The following is a 19,014-nucleotide window of genomic DNA, read 5'->3' as shown; positions in this document are numbered from 1 at the left end:
CAGTAGCGAAGAGTCTCCGATATCGGAGACTCTTCGCTACTGAAGAGACCGAAACCTGAGATCCAGTTTTACCAGAAAAGCACATGACAATTGCAAAATTAACAGAAGGTCTCAGCTTAATTAAGAAAAGTTTACAAATTTTGGAGGACATAGATTCTAATGAGGAATAAATGGTGTCTGGAAAAAACTTTGTCCTTCCTTTTTTAAATGTGAAACGGAAATGTTGCCAGAAACTGATCAAGTTGCTGAGTCAGTAGAAGAGGTTGTCAACCTTGCCAGGCAATTAGATTTAGAAGTCGACAGTGAGCTGTTAGACTCGCATAACAAGGAGCTTACAATCGACGAGCTAATAGAAATGCGTGAGCAAAGCGCTACTGAAGAGACCGAAACCTCAGATCCAGTTCTACCAGAAAAGCACATGACAGTTGCAAAATTAACAGAAGGTCTCAGCTTAATTAAGAAAGGTTTATAGATTTTGGAGGAGGACATAGATTCTAACGAGGAATAAATTGTAGGCACAAGGCAAGGAATAAAAAAATCATTGGCTTGCTATGAAGAGATTTTGCGTGACAAGAAAAGGACATTATGCCGTCAGATGAATCAATTAGATTTTATGAAATGATCGACATCAAAATAACTTTCTTTTTTTTTATGTACGAAAAACTACAATTATGATTATATTGCTTAAAAAATATAGGTGTTTTTGTAAACCTTTGGTCCCAATTGTATGTTTGTATATATAAATTACATGCAAATTTATATCCCGAGTTATGCGAATTCGACGTATGCGCTTTTCGTTGGTCCCACCTACTGCGTAACTTCGGGGGTATCACTGTATATCGTAAATAATTAATGTTATGTAACTGATGCTTGGTTAGCATATGTTGTTGTAATTTCTCAAGCCATTATGAAACAGGAATTCATTTTCTTCAATATGTGTGCGTGGAGTATTTTTGGACACAGTGTAAGAAAATACTGAAGAAAAGTATGAATAATGATATTTCTATGGAGTTTTTAGAAGTTATTTATCTCTGGACAAAGGGACTTGTTGACAGTACTATCACCAAGCATAGAGTGAAAAACCCAGATGTGAATGATGCAATTGGCATGATTTCATACAACATTTCTTGGGTTAGCAACATAGAATAATCAAAAATAACAGCTAGGGAGAGAGAGGTAAATTTAAAGAGAGGTAAAATTAAATTTAAATTAAAAATAAAATTTATGGAATAACATAGATCCAGAATTTCCATACATTTAAGGAATAAACAGTAATTTTATTAATTAAGTGCATGGGCATACAGGCTGTTTGACAGCACTGATATATGCTGATAATTTCACGGTATTTCGTATGGGAATTTATTCAATTTATGAAGTAAAGGAACAGTTGATATTCCTACTATCATTGTAGAGATTGGAACAGAAGAAACTAGATTAATATACGTGCTTCCATTATGTTATACAAAAACTCATATTCTTCATTTTGAATGGAAGTAGTTGTTTTGTTTCAATATTCTCTCAACTACTGGAAAGTAGGACTAATTTTTTTCTTCAGTTAAATTTACTGTTTTGTGAAGTCAAATGGATGAATAATCAACTTTAAAAATTCAGTACAAGGTAAATGATATAATTGCTGCTCTGCTTTATCGACTCAAGGAATTAAGTAGTAAAAAAAATTCTATCATATCAGACATATATTTGTCACTAAAAGTTTGTCAATGTTTAGCTGAACCCAATGCACATTCATCTTTGTACAATTTAAAATGAGAGAAAGTGTGCAAGGATGACTTAATATTATTAATCCATAACATGATGACTTGTCTTTGAATAATATTTCATTTATTATTATATTATTTTTGAATATGCTCGGAGTAATTAATGACTTCAGCGATATTAGTTAAAGATTAGGTTTCTTTGAATTGAGTTAATACTTGAGTGTGAGATTAGTAATAGCATTTCCATAGTAGATGAACCCTGTTAGGGATTCAGTAATTCAGACAAAGATAACATTAATATGATGCCTCCTAGTGAAAATCCTCACAAAGGAAAGCTGATAGATGGAACATGATTGATTACATCATCTCCTGAAAAATAAAATAAAAATTGTCTGTTGGAACATTAGAGTATTGTATGAAGTATGGAAGACTTTTTTGTTCAACAGTAAAGGAAGAGGATAACTATGAAATGAGACTTGCATGAGAAAAATGTTTTATTAAGAGGATGAAAGAGATGGCTCTTGTGAGAGAGGGTGGCTTTGATTGTAAAATGGACTACAATCTCAGAATAACCATGGTAGAATTTGATTCAATTATAAACAGAAAATATTAAATGGTATCCATGCATTAAATAAGTAAATAATGTCTTAAAAATGAAACACTTCTATTTAATGAAATACTTCAAGCACAAGATGAAAAAAAAAGTATATAATAAAGATATACTAAAGATGGTAATGACAAAAATATACCAAAGCAAAATCTGGTGGTGATATCAAGGGAAAAGAAAGCATCACCATCAAATTCCTAATATTTCTCAGGGGAGAGGGGGGGATTTTACAGGATGTTATGATAATATTATATAAAAATTTTATGCTATTACTTATTTCCTAGTTCAAGAACAGTTGGAAGGTCGTGGGTGCTTAAGTGCCTGTTATGACCACCGATGATGAAGACTTATTTCCTATCAGTAATTACACTCCAAATTAATCTATCAAGAGTCAAATTGTGCCAGCTTTTATATTTTGGTCTTTTATCACTTCTTACTGACTCAATCCACTTCCATCTTGGTCTTTTCCTGAAACCAACCCCCCCCCCCTTTTTTTTGCTAACCTTTCCTCTCCCATTTTGTTAAGTGATCATACCGCCTTAGAATTGCTCTGCTCACACATTCTTGAATGCTAACAATGCAAAGTTTCTTCCTATTATTCCCATTTTTAATATGATTCTGCTGCTGATATCTAATTCTCATATCTGTGGCTTCTTTGATCTAGTGTTTTATTTCTAACCCAGCTCTCAGTCCACAAGTTAAAACTGGCTTAAACACTGTCTCGTATGAAGCTAGTTTAGTGTTTTTGACTAATTTTTCCTTTATTCCCTAATTCTGTTGTCTATTTCCATATTCAATAGTGAAGATTTGCCATCTTCACTAAAAATTTGTGCCTAAATAGCTGAAATGTTTTTAATTGCAAACAAGGTTATTATTCTTGCATGCCACATAGTGAATGCATTATCTTGAATTTGCTTGGGGCTAAGTGGCCAATACTCCATTTCCTTTCTTTACCAAGTTTGTCACTTTTATTCCTCTCTATAACATATTTTCCCACAGTACCTGCCTACTTTTATTGTTCACCCATTTCACACTTACTCTGACAGCCTAGCCACTGTTAACCACTTGGCTAACTATAGTCAGAGAAGAATTCTTCGTATACAGTTAGGAATTATTTATGTTAGATGTGGCCTAAACAATCCCATATACTCTGCCAATCTCTTTTCTCCATAGTTCATTATCCTATGGTAATGATGTTAGCTATGAAAACAAGAGGTTCCTCTAATCACTTGCCTTATAGTTCCAACAAACCCTTGTCTTGCTAACCTTTCCTCTCCTGTTCTGTTAAGTGATCATACCACCTTAGATTCACTCTCCTCACACATTCCCTAATGCTAACAATGTCAAGTTCTGTCCTAATATCCTAAGTTTTAATATGATTCTTCCCATGATATCATCTGTTCACTCTAATTTTTCTCAGAACTCTCATACTGTGGCATCTTTGATCAAGTGCTGATAGCTCATTTATAACCACATTCTCTGATGATATCACCAAATCCAACATTAAAACCTTGTGTTGCATCATCATATGCTGCTAAGGTAAACATCTCTCAGAAACTCTAGAAGTTCACATTTTGTTTACAGATACTATCTTCTTCTTCAAATCAAATTCTTTGATTGGAACATCTAAACATTTCATGAACAGTGCCCTCTATATTCCCATGCCTAGAGCCATTTATTTAGTTCATCCTCAAATAAAACAGCCTGAAAGTCATCACATGTACTGCTATTTTCCATATTAACTTTCAGAAGACAATTCCTGCATTTCTATTCCTGTCTGCACACACTATATACACATATCTATGTGAAGTCCCATAAGTGTACTCATGTCATTATTTCTAGGCAATATCTCACCAGTTCCATGACTATATATTCTTTATCATTTTATTTATTCTTTATCACTATGTTCTATTATAATCACTCTGTCATCCTTCTATCATCCAGAACCTGTTTCTTACATTTCTCAACCCCCCCCCCCAATTTGATTCTTTTCTGCATTCATATTATCTTGCCTGTGGGCACTCTCTCATCAAACAAGTTGCTCTAAATGTATACTTATATTTCTCAACCCCCCCCCCCCACCCAATTTGATCCTTTTCTGCATTCATATTATCTTGCCTGTGGGCACTCCCTCATCAAACAAGTTGCTCTAAATGTATACCAAACCCTTTCAAATACAGTCCATCTATCTTAAATTGTCCCAGCTTCTCTTGAAACTCAATCTATGTATTGCAAACTGCACATCAATATTTATCTCACACAGAAAACCCCAGCATGGCATTCATTATCTCTGTCTTCCTTCTCAACTCACTATTAGTTTATCTCAGCCCAATATACTAACCACCTTCATAAAAATCTTATTATTCTTTGCCTGCTATGATCATTTTCTAAATCCCTTACTTGTCTGGTTGGCCGAGTGGTTAGTGTATCCGCTCTCCAACCAACAGGCTGTGAATTTGAAGTGATCATCTTTAGGTGATAGATGAATTTCATCACTTGGTGTGAGACCACTGTCCTGCTCTTAGCAAACCTAAAGTGGCTTGAAAAAGTTCCTTATATGGTCTCTAGATCAGGGTTTCGGTTTCCACCAGTTAAAAAAAAAGTACTAATGTATAGTTACTATAGGTTATTTACAACCTTTCACGGGTGGGAATTCTATAAATGTTCTTATTTAGTACATTCATATTTTTCATAAAATACAAGTAGATTGCTAAAGAAAGATCTACTCATTACAAACCGATACTGATCATAGAGAATCCTTTACCTTAATTACAACTTGCAGATATGGTCTGTAACTGGATATATCTAGTACAGCATTTGTGTATTGACACTATTTTTTTTTTTTCAAGACTAAGACTTTCCCTGCACTCTCCTTAAAATATCATGTAAAGAGTACAGTCAAGTCTTTTACATATTCCCTAAAATATTTATACTAATATATCTTATCAAAGTGTTCACTAATCAATTTCACCTACGTCTTCTATCATGGTCACTGACATGATTTGTCAGTGTCAACTTTGCACAATTACTCTTTCTCTTGATTGCCACATAGGACGAACTCCCTTACATTTTCTTATGCATACATAGTCATTCTCCTCTCATAGTGAACTTTTATTGTGCTTGTGACATTTCTCGCCTTTTCTAGCATGCATTTATATTCCACATGCATCTAGTCATTACCTACTTTCTTATCTCCTCTATAATAACTAAAAATTTTTTCTAGACTATTTACCTAATTTTGCTGTTCATTTATATCACTCTAGTTTATTTATTCACCTGACTCTATGTCAGTGTTTCTCAATCTTTCTTTAATTATCACTCCCTAAAGGGCTTTTTTTTTAATAAAATTTTTTCCCTTCCCTTGCCCATGAAATTTTAAACAAGAAAATACTTTATACTTACTCTTTTTTATTCAATGGGATCCCTGAACCTAATGATTCTTAGCTAAAAATTCAGTGTTTGGTATGATGTTAGTAAGTTTAATTCTAATGTCTCCTCATGAACATATATCAATTCTGTTTCTTTCATTTGTTAATATTTCATTTACTGAACTAAAACCACTTTCAATCATATAAGACAGTGGGTAAACAGAGAGTTCTTTGACCGTTTCAGACCACACTGTTGGAAAAAGAAGTTTAGTTGTTTCTGATCTCCACAACTCTACCACGCCACCTTTTTTGAATTTATATTTGCATTCTTTGTTTCTAGGGTATGCTGAAAAGTTGTGAAAATTAAAACCTCTGACATATCTTCTCATATATCCTAAAAGCAAAAAAAAAATATTACAATTTAATAAAACATGGGAATCAAAGGGTTTTAAGATATGTTCTTTCTTATGATTATATCAGTTGCTTTAATACAGTTTTTGTTCTAGGTGCTTATCAGAACTTTTCAGTCCCCCCCAAACATTTTAATTGAATGAGTTTTTATTGAATTTCTTCACTAGCAGACCTAGCATTGCATCCAATTGTATATAACATTCGCTACTTCACTTCAAAAGAAAATAAATCTGAAAATCTATTTTTCATTTTACCCTTCAAAGAACACAAATGATCTGAATAATTCTTAAGGTCATTCTTGGTAAGAGATTAACTGATTTCAGCTAACTCTTGCTTACCATGAAATTGTTTTCTCATTAAATTGCTTTCAAATTTCAAGTTTTTCAGTGAAGGCTTTTAATGTGTTTGCAGTCTATCATTGTAATTAATTTTCCTTGAAGTTGAAGTGATACTTAATTTTCAAAAAATTTTTTTTTGTGTTTACTGCTCTCTCCTTTGTTAAATCTGTTTCTTTCACTTTCTAAGAAACCAAATATTGTATCAAAAGGTTTACAAACCTTGTTAGACACTTTCCTTTAGAAAGCCATCTGACTTCTGTATGTAAAAGAAGCCTCACATAATGCTCTTCATTATCAACACAAAATTTTTTGAAAATATGATCAGATTTGCTTAGTGACTTCATTTCGGTTTTAGTAACAATACTGAGAGATTGACAAAGAACTGAACTAATATTTTTTGCAACCAGATGATGATGGTGCACAATGCAGTGTATAGCAAGAAATTCAGGACATACTTCCTTTAGGTGGGCTACAAAACCTGTCTTCCAACCACAGGGCTAGCACAATCAGTCACAGGATAACAAATTTTTCAATGGTACTTTTTTCATCAAACCAAGTTTGTACAGCAGCAAAAATAGATGCTCCACAGTCAGTTTCTAAAGATTTTACAATTTTACAAATTCTTGCAATTAACATCATCATTGAAATAATGAATTTATGCCATTAAAAGGGCCTTATTGTCATCAATGTTAACTGACATCTCACCCATTCATCTTCGAATTGAATCACTACTCAATGGCAATGCTTTTAAAATACTGGAATCAGATCTGATGCATCACTATTGAAATTAGTCTTTAATGCAGGTCATATAACAATCACAGCAACTGTTGAGAGCACTACAAGTTTTAACAATGATTTCTGCAATTTTATGGGATGCAGTAATTCCACTGTCATTTGTTTCTTTGTTCTTAAATAAGAAAGTAACAGTAGTATGTTGCTCAAAATTCTGTTTTAAATTTTGAAAATATTCAATATGTTTACCAACTTTATCCGGATGCTTTCTTTTTAAGTGATCCGATAGTCTTGATTTCATAGCCTCATTTTAAAGAGAACTAGTATACATAAGACATATAGGCTGTCTTGAGTTGAATGAGAATAAAAAATAAACCACATTCATCAAGCCGCTGCCAAGGTTGTAGCTGTCAGATGCATATGCCAAAGATTGCAGAGACATTATCTCTAAAAGCACTTAGGCATTTAATGCATGTGAAGAACAAAAATGGTTGAATTAAATCTCACCTGCTACTATCTTCCTTTATCAAAACTTCTCACTCACTCCTAAAATAATATACCTGTATGTTAAATATTAGTTGTTTCAGGGGAAAAGAAAAGCTGATGAATGAAATTAAACAGTAAGATGTTGAATAGAAATGAACTTCGAAGGGCCACAAACTATTGTAATAACAATGATTTTTTTTTGTCCCCATTAAGAATTCCCGTTCTAGGTATACAACAACTATATTAGATATGTCCTAACCAATTACCATGCCTCTATCAACACATCTTTTCCTCAAAAGTAAGTTGATTAAATGAGTATTCCATAATCATCTGTTGTATAGTTCCACATATTTCATTTAGTCTTTACTCTGCTTGGCCACTTCCTAAATCAGTGCTCCATAATTACTTTTACAAACAGTGTCATTTACCAAACAGAAAAATTTACTTATTTATCCATCATATTTTGTAATTCTGTAATATATTATTAAAAATATAGTCACTTAAGGATTAAAGCCAGATAACTCAATGAAGACCTCCACATAGCCTATAAGAAATATAAACAACTTGACTGAAGCTTCTTGACTTGATGCCTAATACTTAATGTAAGTATTACATGAATCCTCATTACCAGGTATCCTTTTGAATGAATGAACAAGAACTAGTAATTTGGGACAGCAAACCAAACTGTATTCAGGCATACTAGCCACTGAAACCTTTATTTAATAATGTGTTGGACCTCCTTTAGCCTGAATTACAGCACATATAGCAAACTGCATAATTCAGGCTAAAGGAGGCCGAACAGTATTAAATGACTCCAGAAGGTTGTGGATTGCATTTACATCTACAGCATACCAGGTGTTCACCAAACAGTCCTTTAACTGGCTCAGATTTGGCAGAAGACAACTTTGCTTCCAGATCTGTTTTTCTAACATGACTCATACATTCTCAATGGGGTTCAAACCCAGACTTTGTGGTGGCCAGGGAAGATGGTGGAAGTTGCTGTCATGGTCGCTGAACCACTGCTGAACAATTCTTAAGCATTGGACAGTAGCATTGTCATTCATGAAATAACTATCACCTATTGGATAAAAAATCAACAATGTAAGATAGACTTGATTGGCAACAAGGTTCAGATGTTCCTTGGAGGATAGCCAACCTTCCGGCAATATCAGGAGACTTATTCTCTACTAACAGAACATGCTCCACACCATGACACCACATCCAGAACCTTAAGCTGTACTTACACAAGGCAAGCTGGGTTTATTGTTTCATGGGGCTCTCACCAAAATCTATGCCCACCATCGGTACAGAACAAGGTGTACTGTGACTTGTCAGTCCACCACTTTTTCCAGTGGTCTTCCGGTATCCAGTCACAGTTCTTTACAGAAATCAGTGGTTTCTGTATAGGCATGTGACTGATGTCCACAATATATAAACACCTGGAATATCTCCCCTTTTGAGAAACTAGTCAGCTCTGCTGTTTTCAAAATTGTGGTTCCAGTCAGATGGGCACCCAAAAAAGCCCTTTATCGAACTCCGAAATATTCTTTGTTTTTCCCATTGTGATCAACATTATTGATAATTACTGACCAGCAGTATTCTTAAATAGCTGCCAAGAACATATGGTGATGCGTATGATCAAGTATTTTGTATATATGCTGTATAAGTGATCTTTGTTGAAAGTTTATTTTTCACTTGGTTAGAGTATAATAAAATTAGTTTAATCCTTTATCCAAGTGTGAGCAAACAAAGTTTGCGCCTGAAAGTATCTTCAGGACTGGGGTAAGGTGGTACAACACTAGGGAAACTCGTTGCAAAGGTGGAGCAAGCTACCAACACTCTATCTCAGTATATCCTATAATGCAAAACACATCTCCTTGTGGATATGTCTAATGTTATACATTAAGGGAAGGGTCACTATCCCAGACTAGTTTCGACCTTTATTGAGGTCTTTTCAGTGGGAGCCAGGCCCAAGTGGAGATACTAGGCAGAAGCATTAGCAGGTCATCTCTACCTATAGGAGTTGCCAAATGGTGTGCCACCCTTTTTAATAAATTACTCTGGATTTAGAGAAAGATGTTGAAAGTTTATTTTTCGCTTGGTTAGAGTATAATAAAATTAGTTTAATCCTTTATCCAAGTGTGAGCAAACAAAGTTTGTGCCTGAAAGTATCTTCAGGACTGGGGTAAGGTGGTACAATACAATAAGTGATCTTTATGTCCATCTGCATAAAGGTTTCTAATTCACTGGCTGGTATGTGTATATTGGTTGAAAGAATATAAACATTTGATGTTTGAAGGATACTTGTGACATAAAGACTGAATAATATATGCACGTAAACACAAGAAAGATATTTAATTAACCAAATATTTCGGTCTAGAAATAGCAGACCATCTTCAGTGGCACTACAAGAACAGTTTTAAAAAAATTACAAGGTGGAATACTAACAATAGATCATTTAAAAATAGAACAAGCCACGTGATGTTATATCACTAAGTATTAAAGGGAATATTTTTAAGCAGAGACATGATTAAAATAAAGATATTAATTAATAATATTAAATAACATAAAATTAATATGAATTAATGAGTTATCCTGATGAGACTTTCCCAGATTTTTGATATAGATATACAGTCATTCCGATTCAAGTTAGGACGATGGAGTAAGGCCTCTACGCTTTCTTTGAATAAACGTTCAAATTTATAACGGGATCTATGTAAGAGGTGAGTTTTTGACCAAAGGATGTTGTGGTTAGTTTCAATCCCGTGCTGAGCTAATCCAGATTTTTCAAGTTTGTTGTGAAGAATAGAGGAGTGATGTTCTTGGATTCTTTTTTCAAGAGAATGTCCAGTTTGTCCAAAATAGGAGAGATCACATTTGCAGGGAATTTGATAAACTCTAGGAAGAGATATAGTTGAGCGTTTGTTTTTAGGAGAAGGAAAATGGGAAGATAATTTGTTAATAGGTGAATACGTAGCTGTTAACTCAACTCATATTTCTTCAGAATTCTTGCAATAAGTTCAGAAATCCCAGAGATGTAAGTAATTGGAACTCGACGTACTGAATCTTCGTTGTTTTGTGGTGGATTATAAGAATCGAGAAGATGTTGAGTACGCTTTTAGGAAAAACCATTGAGTTTCATGTGTTGTTGGATAGTAGAAAGTTCTTTCTGTAGAAAATTAGAAGTAGAACAATTAGTTTTGGCTCTTCTGATTAGACATTTTATGATTCCTGTTTTTTGACAAGGATGATGGGCTGATTCTTTAAGAATATAACGACTGTGAGCGTTGGTTTCCTGTAAACTGTAATTGTAAGAGTATTTAAAGGTGACCGGATGAGGAGAACGTCTAAAAAAGATAACTGGTTGTTTTCTTCCATTTCCATAGTAAACTTTATACGATGATGTAAGGAATTGATACTGTTTAAAAAAGAAGGTAAGGAGTCTTTGTTGTGCGGCCATACAGTAAAGATGTCATCTATATATCTTATCCAAAAGGATGGTTGAGGGAAAATAGATGAGAAGAGGACTTTTTCTAGATGTTCTAAATAAAAGTTGGCTAAAGCAGGAGAGAGAGGACTTCCCATGGACCAACTTAAAGCTGTTAAATGTGATCTTGCTATTCACAGTCATATTTCTGATCATCGTACCTATATTTCCACAAACTTGGATCCACATCTTTCACACATAGTTCTAAATGTGGCTAAACATTCTACTCAACGAGCATATAATAAATATAATAAACTAAGCCAACATCTAAACCGAAAATATGATGCTCTTTCGTCTAAACAATTCAAGCCCTTCAAAATTCCAGATAATTGGATTGTCAATATATCCGGACGTCCTCTAACTGATAGCAAAACCCTCATCCTATCAAAAGGACATGATTTTTCTATTGTTCCTAATAAGATACCATATCTAGATTTCCTAGTTAACATTGAACGGAATCTCAGTCATCTAACTAGTGATAAAGCTAATGCTCTTCGCCTAGAAGTCGCTTCTTCTCTACTTAAGGCCAAACTTCCTCCTTCCAACATATCTCTTTCTAAAATGAGATCTTTACAGTCCTTGAGAAAAAACAATCACCTGATTATCACCAAAGCTGACAAGGGGAAAGCAACAGTAGTTATGGACTCAGCAAATTACAGAAGAAAACTTTCTTTTTTACTTCAAGATCGCTCCACATATCAAGAACTTGATTATAATCCAACCAACAGACAACTAAAGAAATTAAATTCTCTCTTAGATGAAGTCATCAGTTTAGATAGACACACAATTGAAAGACTTAAAACTCATTTTGCAAGACCTCCTAGATTTTTTGGTCTTCTTAAAATACATAAGATTGACTTTCCTTTTTGTCCAATAGTCGATTGTATTGATTCTCCTACCGTATAGCCAAATATCTAGCTGAATTATTGAAATCTCACATAGGCAACGCTAGTTCCTTTCTAAAAAACTCCTCAGATTTCTTAGAAAAATTAAAAAATGTCTCATTGCAACCTACAGATCTTATGGTGAGCTTTGATATAGAATCTTTATATACAAATGTACCTTTCAAGGAGACTTTAAAATTACTTGCTGACATCTTTCCAGAAGACATTATAAAACTATTCAATTTCGTAATATATTCTAGATATTTCTTATGTCAAAACAAATTTTACAGCCAAGTAGAAGGAACGGCCATGGGAAGTCCTCTTTCTCCTGCTTTAGCCAACTTTTATTTAGAACATCTAGAAAAAATCCTCTTCTCATCTATTTTCCCTCAACCATCCTTTCGGGTAAGATACACAGATGACATCTTTACTGTATGGCCGCACAACAAAGACTCCTTACCTTCTTTTTTAAACAGTATCAATTCCTTACATCATCATATAACGTTTACTATGGAAATGGAAGAAAACAACCAGTTATCTTTTTTAGATGTTCTCCTCATCCGGTCACCTTCAAATACTCTTACAACTACAGTTTACAGGAAACCAACGTTCACAGGTCGTTATATTCTTAAAGAATCAGCCCATCATCCTTGTCAAAAAACAGGAATCATAAAATGTCTAATCAGAAGAGTCAAAACTAATTGTTCTACTTCTAATTTTCTACAGAAAGAACTTTCTACTATCCAACAACACATGAAACTCAATGGCTTTTCCGAAAAGACACAAAACAACGAAGATTCAATACGTCGAGTTCCAATTCCTTACATCTCCGGGATTTCAGAACCTATCGCAAGAATTCTGAAGAAATATGAGTTAACAGCTGCGTATTCACCTATTAACAAATTATCTTCCCATTTTCCTTCTCCTAAAGACAAATGCTCAACTATATCTCTTCCTGGAGTTTATCAAATTCCCTGCAAATGTGATCTCTCCTATTTTGGACAAACTGGACGTTCTCTTGAAAAAAGAATCCAAGAACATCAATCCTCCATTCATCACAACAAACCTGAAAAATCTGGATTAGCTCAGCACGGGATTGAAACTAACCACAACATCCTTTGGTCAAAAACTGGCCTCTTACATAGATCCCGTTATAAAATTGAATGTTTATTCAAAGAAAGCGTAGAGGCCTTACTCCATCGTCCTAACCTGAATCGGAATGACTGTATATCTATATCAAAAATCTGGGAAAATCTAATCAGGATAACTCATTAATTCAAATTAATTTTATGTTATTTAATATTATTAATTAATATCTTTATTTCAATCATGTCTCTGCTTAAAATATTCCCTTTAATACTTAGTGATATAACATCACGTGGCTCGTTCTATTTTTAAATGATCTTTGTTAGTATTCCACCTTGTATTTTTTATAAAACTGTTCTTGTAGTGCCACTGAAGATGGTCTGCTATCCAGACCGAAATATTTGGTTAATTAAATATCTTTCTTGTGTTTATGTGCATATATTATTCAGAATATAAGTTATACAGCCCAATCATGCAGATGGAGAGCAGTATCTTGCTACAATATCCTGGTTCCAAGAAGAAAGAACAGGGAAAAATCTGCTACTGGATCAATCTAAACTGAAGACATGCGCCATCAATAATGCTTGATAACATACTCAAAATCAGAATGGGGAAAAAAAAAAGAGGGGTGCTAATAACAACTCCTTGGCAATCTCTTCATAACATATTTAATGAAATTTAAGAATAACGAAAAATTGAATCTTTACTCTATTTCATGAAATTTGTGTGCTTGATGAAATATGAATTCACTTTTGATTCTAGTTCAGATATAAATAAATACACTGAATTTAAAATTCAGTGATGATAATAGGCAGTATAAAAGTTTATAATGAAAAAAATCAGAAAGAAGAAATAGAACTATATAATAAAATAATGAATTCTTCCAATCTAAGTTACTGCAATATTTATACTGATAACAATCCACAGAATGGATAAAAAGCTTACCTTAGAGACAAGATATGCTGCAGAAAGGATAACGCCAAAGACCTTACTTGAACCATGATAGGATTCAGAAAAAAAATATAGCCAATGCTGCATGGGAGCCAGTGTACGATACAACTGAGATGTGCTTTCTATGAAGAGGTAATGTTTACCCTATAAGAAATTAATTCTCAAAATCTTAAAATCCAGTTTGACTTTTGTTTTGCAAATTATAATCTATAAGTTAGTATTATTATGCTAATATTATAAATGAAAAATTATATTTGATTTAAATACTCATTTCAATGGATTACAGACATTGCGGCCTATAAAAATACACCATATAAACAAGAGGTGCTACTCAAAAGTTCTGGGAATTTGAACAGCACATGCAAACTAATTATAATCTATAAGTTAGTATTATAAAATTGTCATAATGCTAATATTATAAATGAAAAATTATATTTGATTTAAATACTCATTTCAATGGATTACAGACATTGTGGCCTATAAAAATATACCATATAAACAAGAGGTGCTATTCAAAAGTTCTGGGAATTTGAACAGCACATGCAAACTAATTGTAATATGGCCTGCTGCTGCTATAAGAGGCAAGCAGTACCTTTTGTAAATCAGCATGCCAACAACCTGCAAACTGAGAGGTCGCTTTCTTGGGATATGTGCATTTTTGTAACGTCCTGTTTTAGTGGTTCACCAATTTTCTTCTCCAACTAAAATAGCAGATTTTAAGGAGCAAAGAATCTAAATCAAAATTTTGCTTCAAAAAAACTGCTGCAAAATCCACTGAATGCTTAACCCCTTAACGTACCAATTAAAAATCAGAAAGCGATCGTTTTTCTGCCAATTTTTTGGGTGAGGGTGATTTGCTGGATCAAATTCATCATTATTTTTCAAATAATGATGAATTTGTGCAAACGCAAACGAAATAGCCGATACATACCGTTGGCAACTTTTCTCGGCTGAAAGGAAATAGGCACAAGATTGTCTAGCATCTATATTCTGATATATATATAGATTCATCTAATATATATATATATATATATATATATATATATTATTCCTGAAATTAAATTGGTATCAGTGTGAGAGAGAAAGTATCTTTTATGGATTATTTTTTTAAATGAATTTTATGTAAATAATTATATTTGTGTATTTTTTATGTAAATTAAACTTAAACAATGTCTTTATTCTTGTCTTGTTTACAAAACTAAGATAAGTGAAAGTAAAATTTTAAAAGTCGGAGGAAATTAGAATTTGTCTTATAGCAGATAAAGATACTGGAAAGGAATCAGAAACAGTAAAACAATACTTGTGTTACAAGCTCAATCACTTTTTTTTCTTTTTCAAAGAAATAAACAAAAATACTAGGGAAATATATATAAAAAAATACATACATAAAATGTTATACACTTTTAAACAACAGTCAATGAGGCTTTTATTTCTCGTCTTCTCTCCATGTGAACTTATGCACATCTTTATGCTGGTACACAGTGTTATTAATGACCAGCTCATCATACCCTAAGTGGAAATCCACAGGTGCGTACAATTATTAGCCTTGCTCTTTTCTTGAAAATTTCTCAAAACATTACTATAGATGATATGCTAGGTTCCAGACTACCATAGTACAGCAAATCACAACTGCTGCTCCCACCCCCCCTCTCTTCACTTGTAGATGTGTGTAATGATTTAATAATAGTTTTAAGCAGCCATAAATATGCATAAATAATCTGAATAAAACTTTCCTTTATGTCAATTAGGCAAACAAAAAATTTAGAATAATTTTTGCAAATGTAAAAGTTATTCTGAATATGGTGGCTTAAGGAAACATACAAACTAGTTTGGTGATCAATCTACACCATTAAAAGTTTCTCCATTTCAGCAATAAGACTGTCATACTTAAGGATAACTATAGTATTAACTAGGGTAGCACTTTTCACTTCACTAAGAACCTGATCTTTGTTTTTTACAACTGTAACAACAGTAGTTCAAGGTAAATTATCCTGTGGCCTATCTGCATGTTTGATACACTGTTGCTACTAAATTTAATCTTAGTATATAAGGTAACAGGTTTATGTGTATCCTTCTTTTCATTAGAAGCAAAAGAACCCTTACTTTGAATTTTATCTGTTATAATAGTCAATAATAATAAATAAAAATAAAAATAAAATAATAATAAATGCAGTCTTTAATTCACAGCGAAACATCAAAATGCAAACAGATATAGCAAAAAACATCATAAACAAACAGTTCACAAAAATTGTGCATTGGTTAATTCATCATCATCATCAAATTCCTGCCATGTACCCTCAAGGGGTGTACAGGATATGATAGTACTACATGAAAAAATTACATCATTACTAACTTCCTATCTACAATTTTCCTTCAAATCAGTCTATTATTTGTCAAGACTCCAACATTATTAAATCTTATATTTCTATCGTCTAAGGCACTTTGTACTGTATCAATCCACCTATATCTTAGTCTTCTTCTGGGTCGTTTTCCTGCAAACCTGGCAGAGAACACTTGTTTTGCTAATCTTTCCTCTCCCATTCTATTTAAGTGACCATACCATCTGAGATTAACTCTGCTAACGCATTTCTGGATGCTGACAATGTCAAGTTCTTTCCTAATATCCTCATTTTTAATATGATATTGCCATTGATGCCATCTGTTCACCCCTCTAATCTTTCTCAGGACTCTCATATCTGCGGTCTCTAGTCTTCGGTCAAGTGTTTTACTTCTGACCCAGCTCTCAGATCCATAAGTTAAAACTGGTTTGAACACTGTCTTGTATACAGCTAATTTAGTGTTCCGACTAATTTCTCTCTTATTCCATATGAATTTATTCAATTGACTTCCGACCATACCAGCTTTGCTGATTCTGTTGTCTATTTCTATATTTAATTTACCATCTTCAGTAAAAATCGTGCCTAAGTAGCTGAAATGTTTTATTTGTTCCACAGGTTCTCCATTCACAACACAGTTGACATTTTCAATGATTCTGCCTATTTTCATTGTCTTTGTCTTTTTATTGCTGACCTTCATACCATATCTATTACAACAGCTATTCAATTTAGTCAGAGAATCTTGCAGACTTGTTGCGGATTTATTTAGTAGTATAACATCATCCGCATATAGCAAAGAGCTGACATTAATATCTCCAATTTTGATATCAGGTTTAATACCACTTTCCTTCATAATGTGATCCATATAGATAATGAATAACAGAGGGGATAATGTACATCCTTGTCTCACACCAGATTTAACATTAAACCATCTTCCTGTACTTCCTTCAATTCTAACTGCTGACTTACAACTCAAATAAAGACTAAGTATTGCTTGATATAATGCCCCATTGACACCATTTAACTGCAGCATATTGAATAACTTCTCTCTTGGCACCTTGTCATATGCCTTTTCCAAATCGACAAAACTTAAATACAGATCTTTGTTATATTCGCATGCTTTCTTGACTATCTGTCGTAAAGTGAAGAGCTGATCCTGACAGCCTCTATTTGGCCTGAATCCAGCTTGTTCTTCACCATCTGAATCCACCAAGCTTTTCTTCCACAATTCTTCTCAACCATTTCTCAAGTATACTTGCATAGATCTTGCCAGGAACACTCAGTAGGGAAATACCTCTGTAATTCTCACATGCAGTTTTATTTCCCTTTTTATATATGGGTACTATGAGAGCTCTACTCCAATCATCGGGAATTCGTCCCTCTGTCCAGGCTTTCTGAACTATGCAGTGCAGCCACTGTAAGACTTTTATACCACAATACTTCAGCCTTTCTGGTCGAATATCATCTACTCCTGCTGCCTTTCCACATTTCAAGCCTTTGATGGCTTTTTCTACTTCAAGTATGGATATGTATTCCTGACTGCATGCCTGGTCAGTGTTTTTTTTTATCACTGTGCTGTCATCACTGCTTGTTTCATTTAGCAGTTTTTCAAAGTAATTACTCCATACTTCAAGGATATCTTTTTCTCCTGTTTTCATGTCGACTTTATCATCTCTAACTCCTTTTACAGCACTCTTTCCTCCATTTCTAAGTTTCTTCAACAACCTCCAGAATATTTTGCCACCTCTTGATATTTATTTTCTATATTCTTGCCAAAGTCCTCCCATGACTTTTGTTTAGCTAGTTTTACACACTGTTTAGTTTTCTTACATTTGTCTCTGTATTCTGTAAGAGTAAAAGCTGACTTATTTGCCAGGAACTTTTGATATGCTTTCTTCTTTTCCTTCACTGCCTCTTTAACTTCCTGTGTCCACCAGGGAGTTCTGATTTTTTTATCCTTGCACACAACCTCACCACATGCCTCTCTAGCAGAATCAATCACTGTTTTCTTCAGAGTTTGCCACTGAATCTCCAAGGCTTGATTCCTGTTCTCAAACTCTTTCATTTTCTTTTCAATAATCTTTCTGTATTTTAGTCTACAGTTCACATATGAGAGCTGCTCAACTTTTATTCGCTTTAAAACTTTCTTACATTTTATTCTTTTCAATATGAAATTCAATTTTATCCTGCTCAAGACTAAATAGTGATCACTTCCAATTTCAAATCCTCTGTACACTCTGGTGTCCTGCACCAGGAGAAAACATCACTATCAACAATAACATAGTCAATGAGATTTTTCTTATTCCTTGCCTCTTCTCTCCATGTGAATTTGTGCACATTTTTATGTTGGAACATGGTGTTAGTAATAACCAGTCCATGTCCTGAGCAGAAATCCAACAGATATTTGCCATTATTATTAGCTTTGCTCTTTTCTCCAAATTTTCTCAAAATATTTTTGTATGACTCACAATCATTTCCTACTCTGCTATTTAGATCCCCAACAAGGACCAACTTTTCCTTTTTCATTGTGTCAGTTGCTTTTTCTAAAGCGTCAAAAAATTCCTCTACTTCTACCTTAGTAGAACCTTCTGTGGGACCATAGGCACAAATAAG

At 33.6% G+C, this 19,014-nt stretch overlaps 1 protein-coding gene across 1 annotated transcript in view; it reads right to left on the bottom strand.

Annotated features, from left to right (window-relative positions):
* The window catches only part of LOC150097919 (RING finger and transmembrane domain-containing protein 2-like), a 159,659-nt gene that overhangs the window by 40,875 nt on the left and 99,770 nt on the right, over positions 1–19,014 (bottom strand). The window contains exon 7 of the mRNA XM_090405935.1: positions 14,060–14,209. Within this exon, the coding sequence (XP_090262061.1) occupies positions 14,060–14,209 (150 nt within the window). The remainder of the gene's footprint in view (positions 1–14,059; positions 14,210–19,014) is intronic.

The sequence above is a fragment of the Typopeltis vanoorti genome, chromosome 16 (assembly GCF_054136105.1).
Source record: "Typopeltis vanoorti isolate ZY-2024b chromosome 16, IOZ_Tvanoo_1.0, whole genome shotgun sequence".
NCBI classification, from domain to species: Eukaryota; Metazoa; Arthropoda; class Arachnida; order Uropygi; family Thelyphonidae; genus Typopeltis; species Typopeltis vanoorti.
The sequence above is the reverse complement of the archived record's forward strand: the minus strand, read 5'-3'. Positions and strand labels throughout refer to the sequence as shown.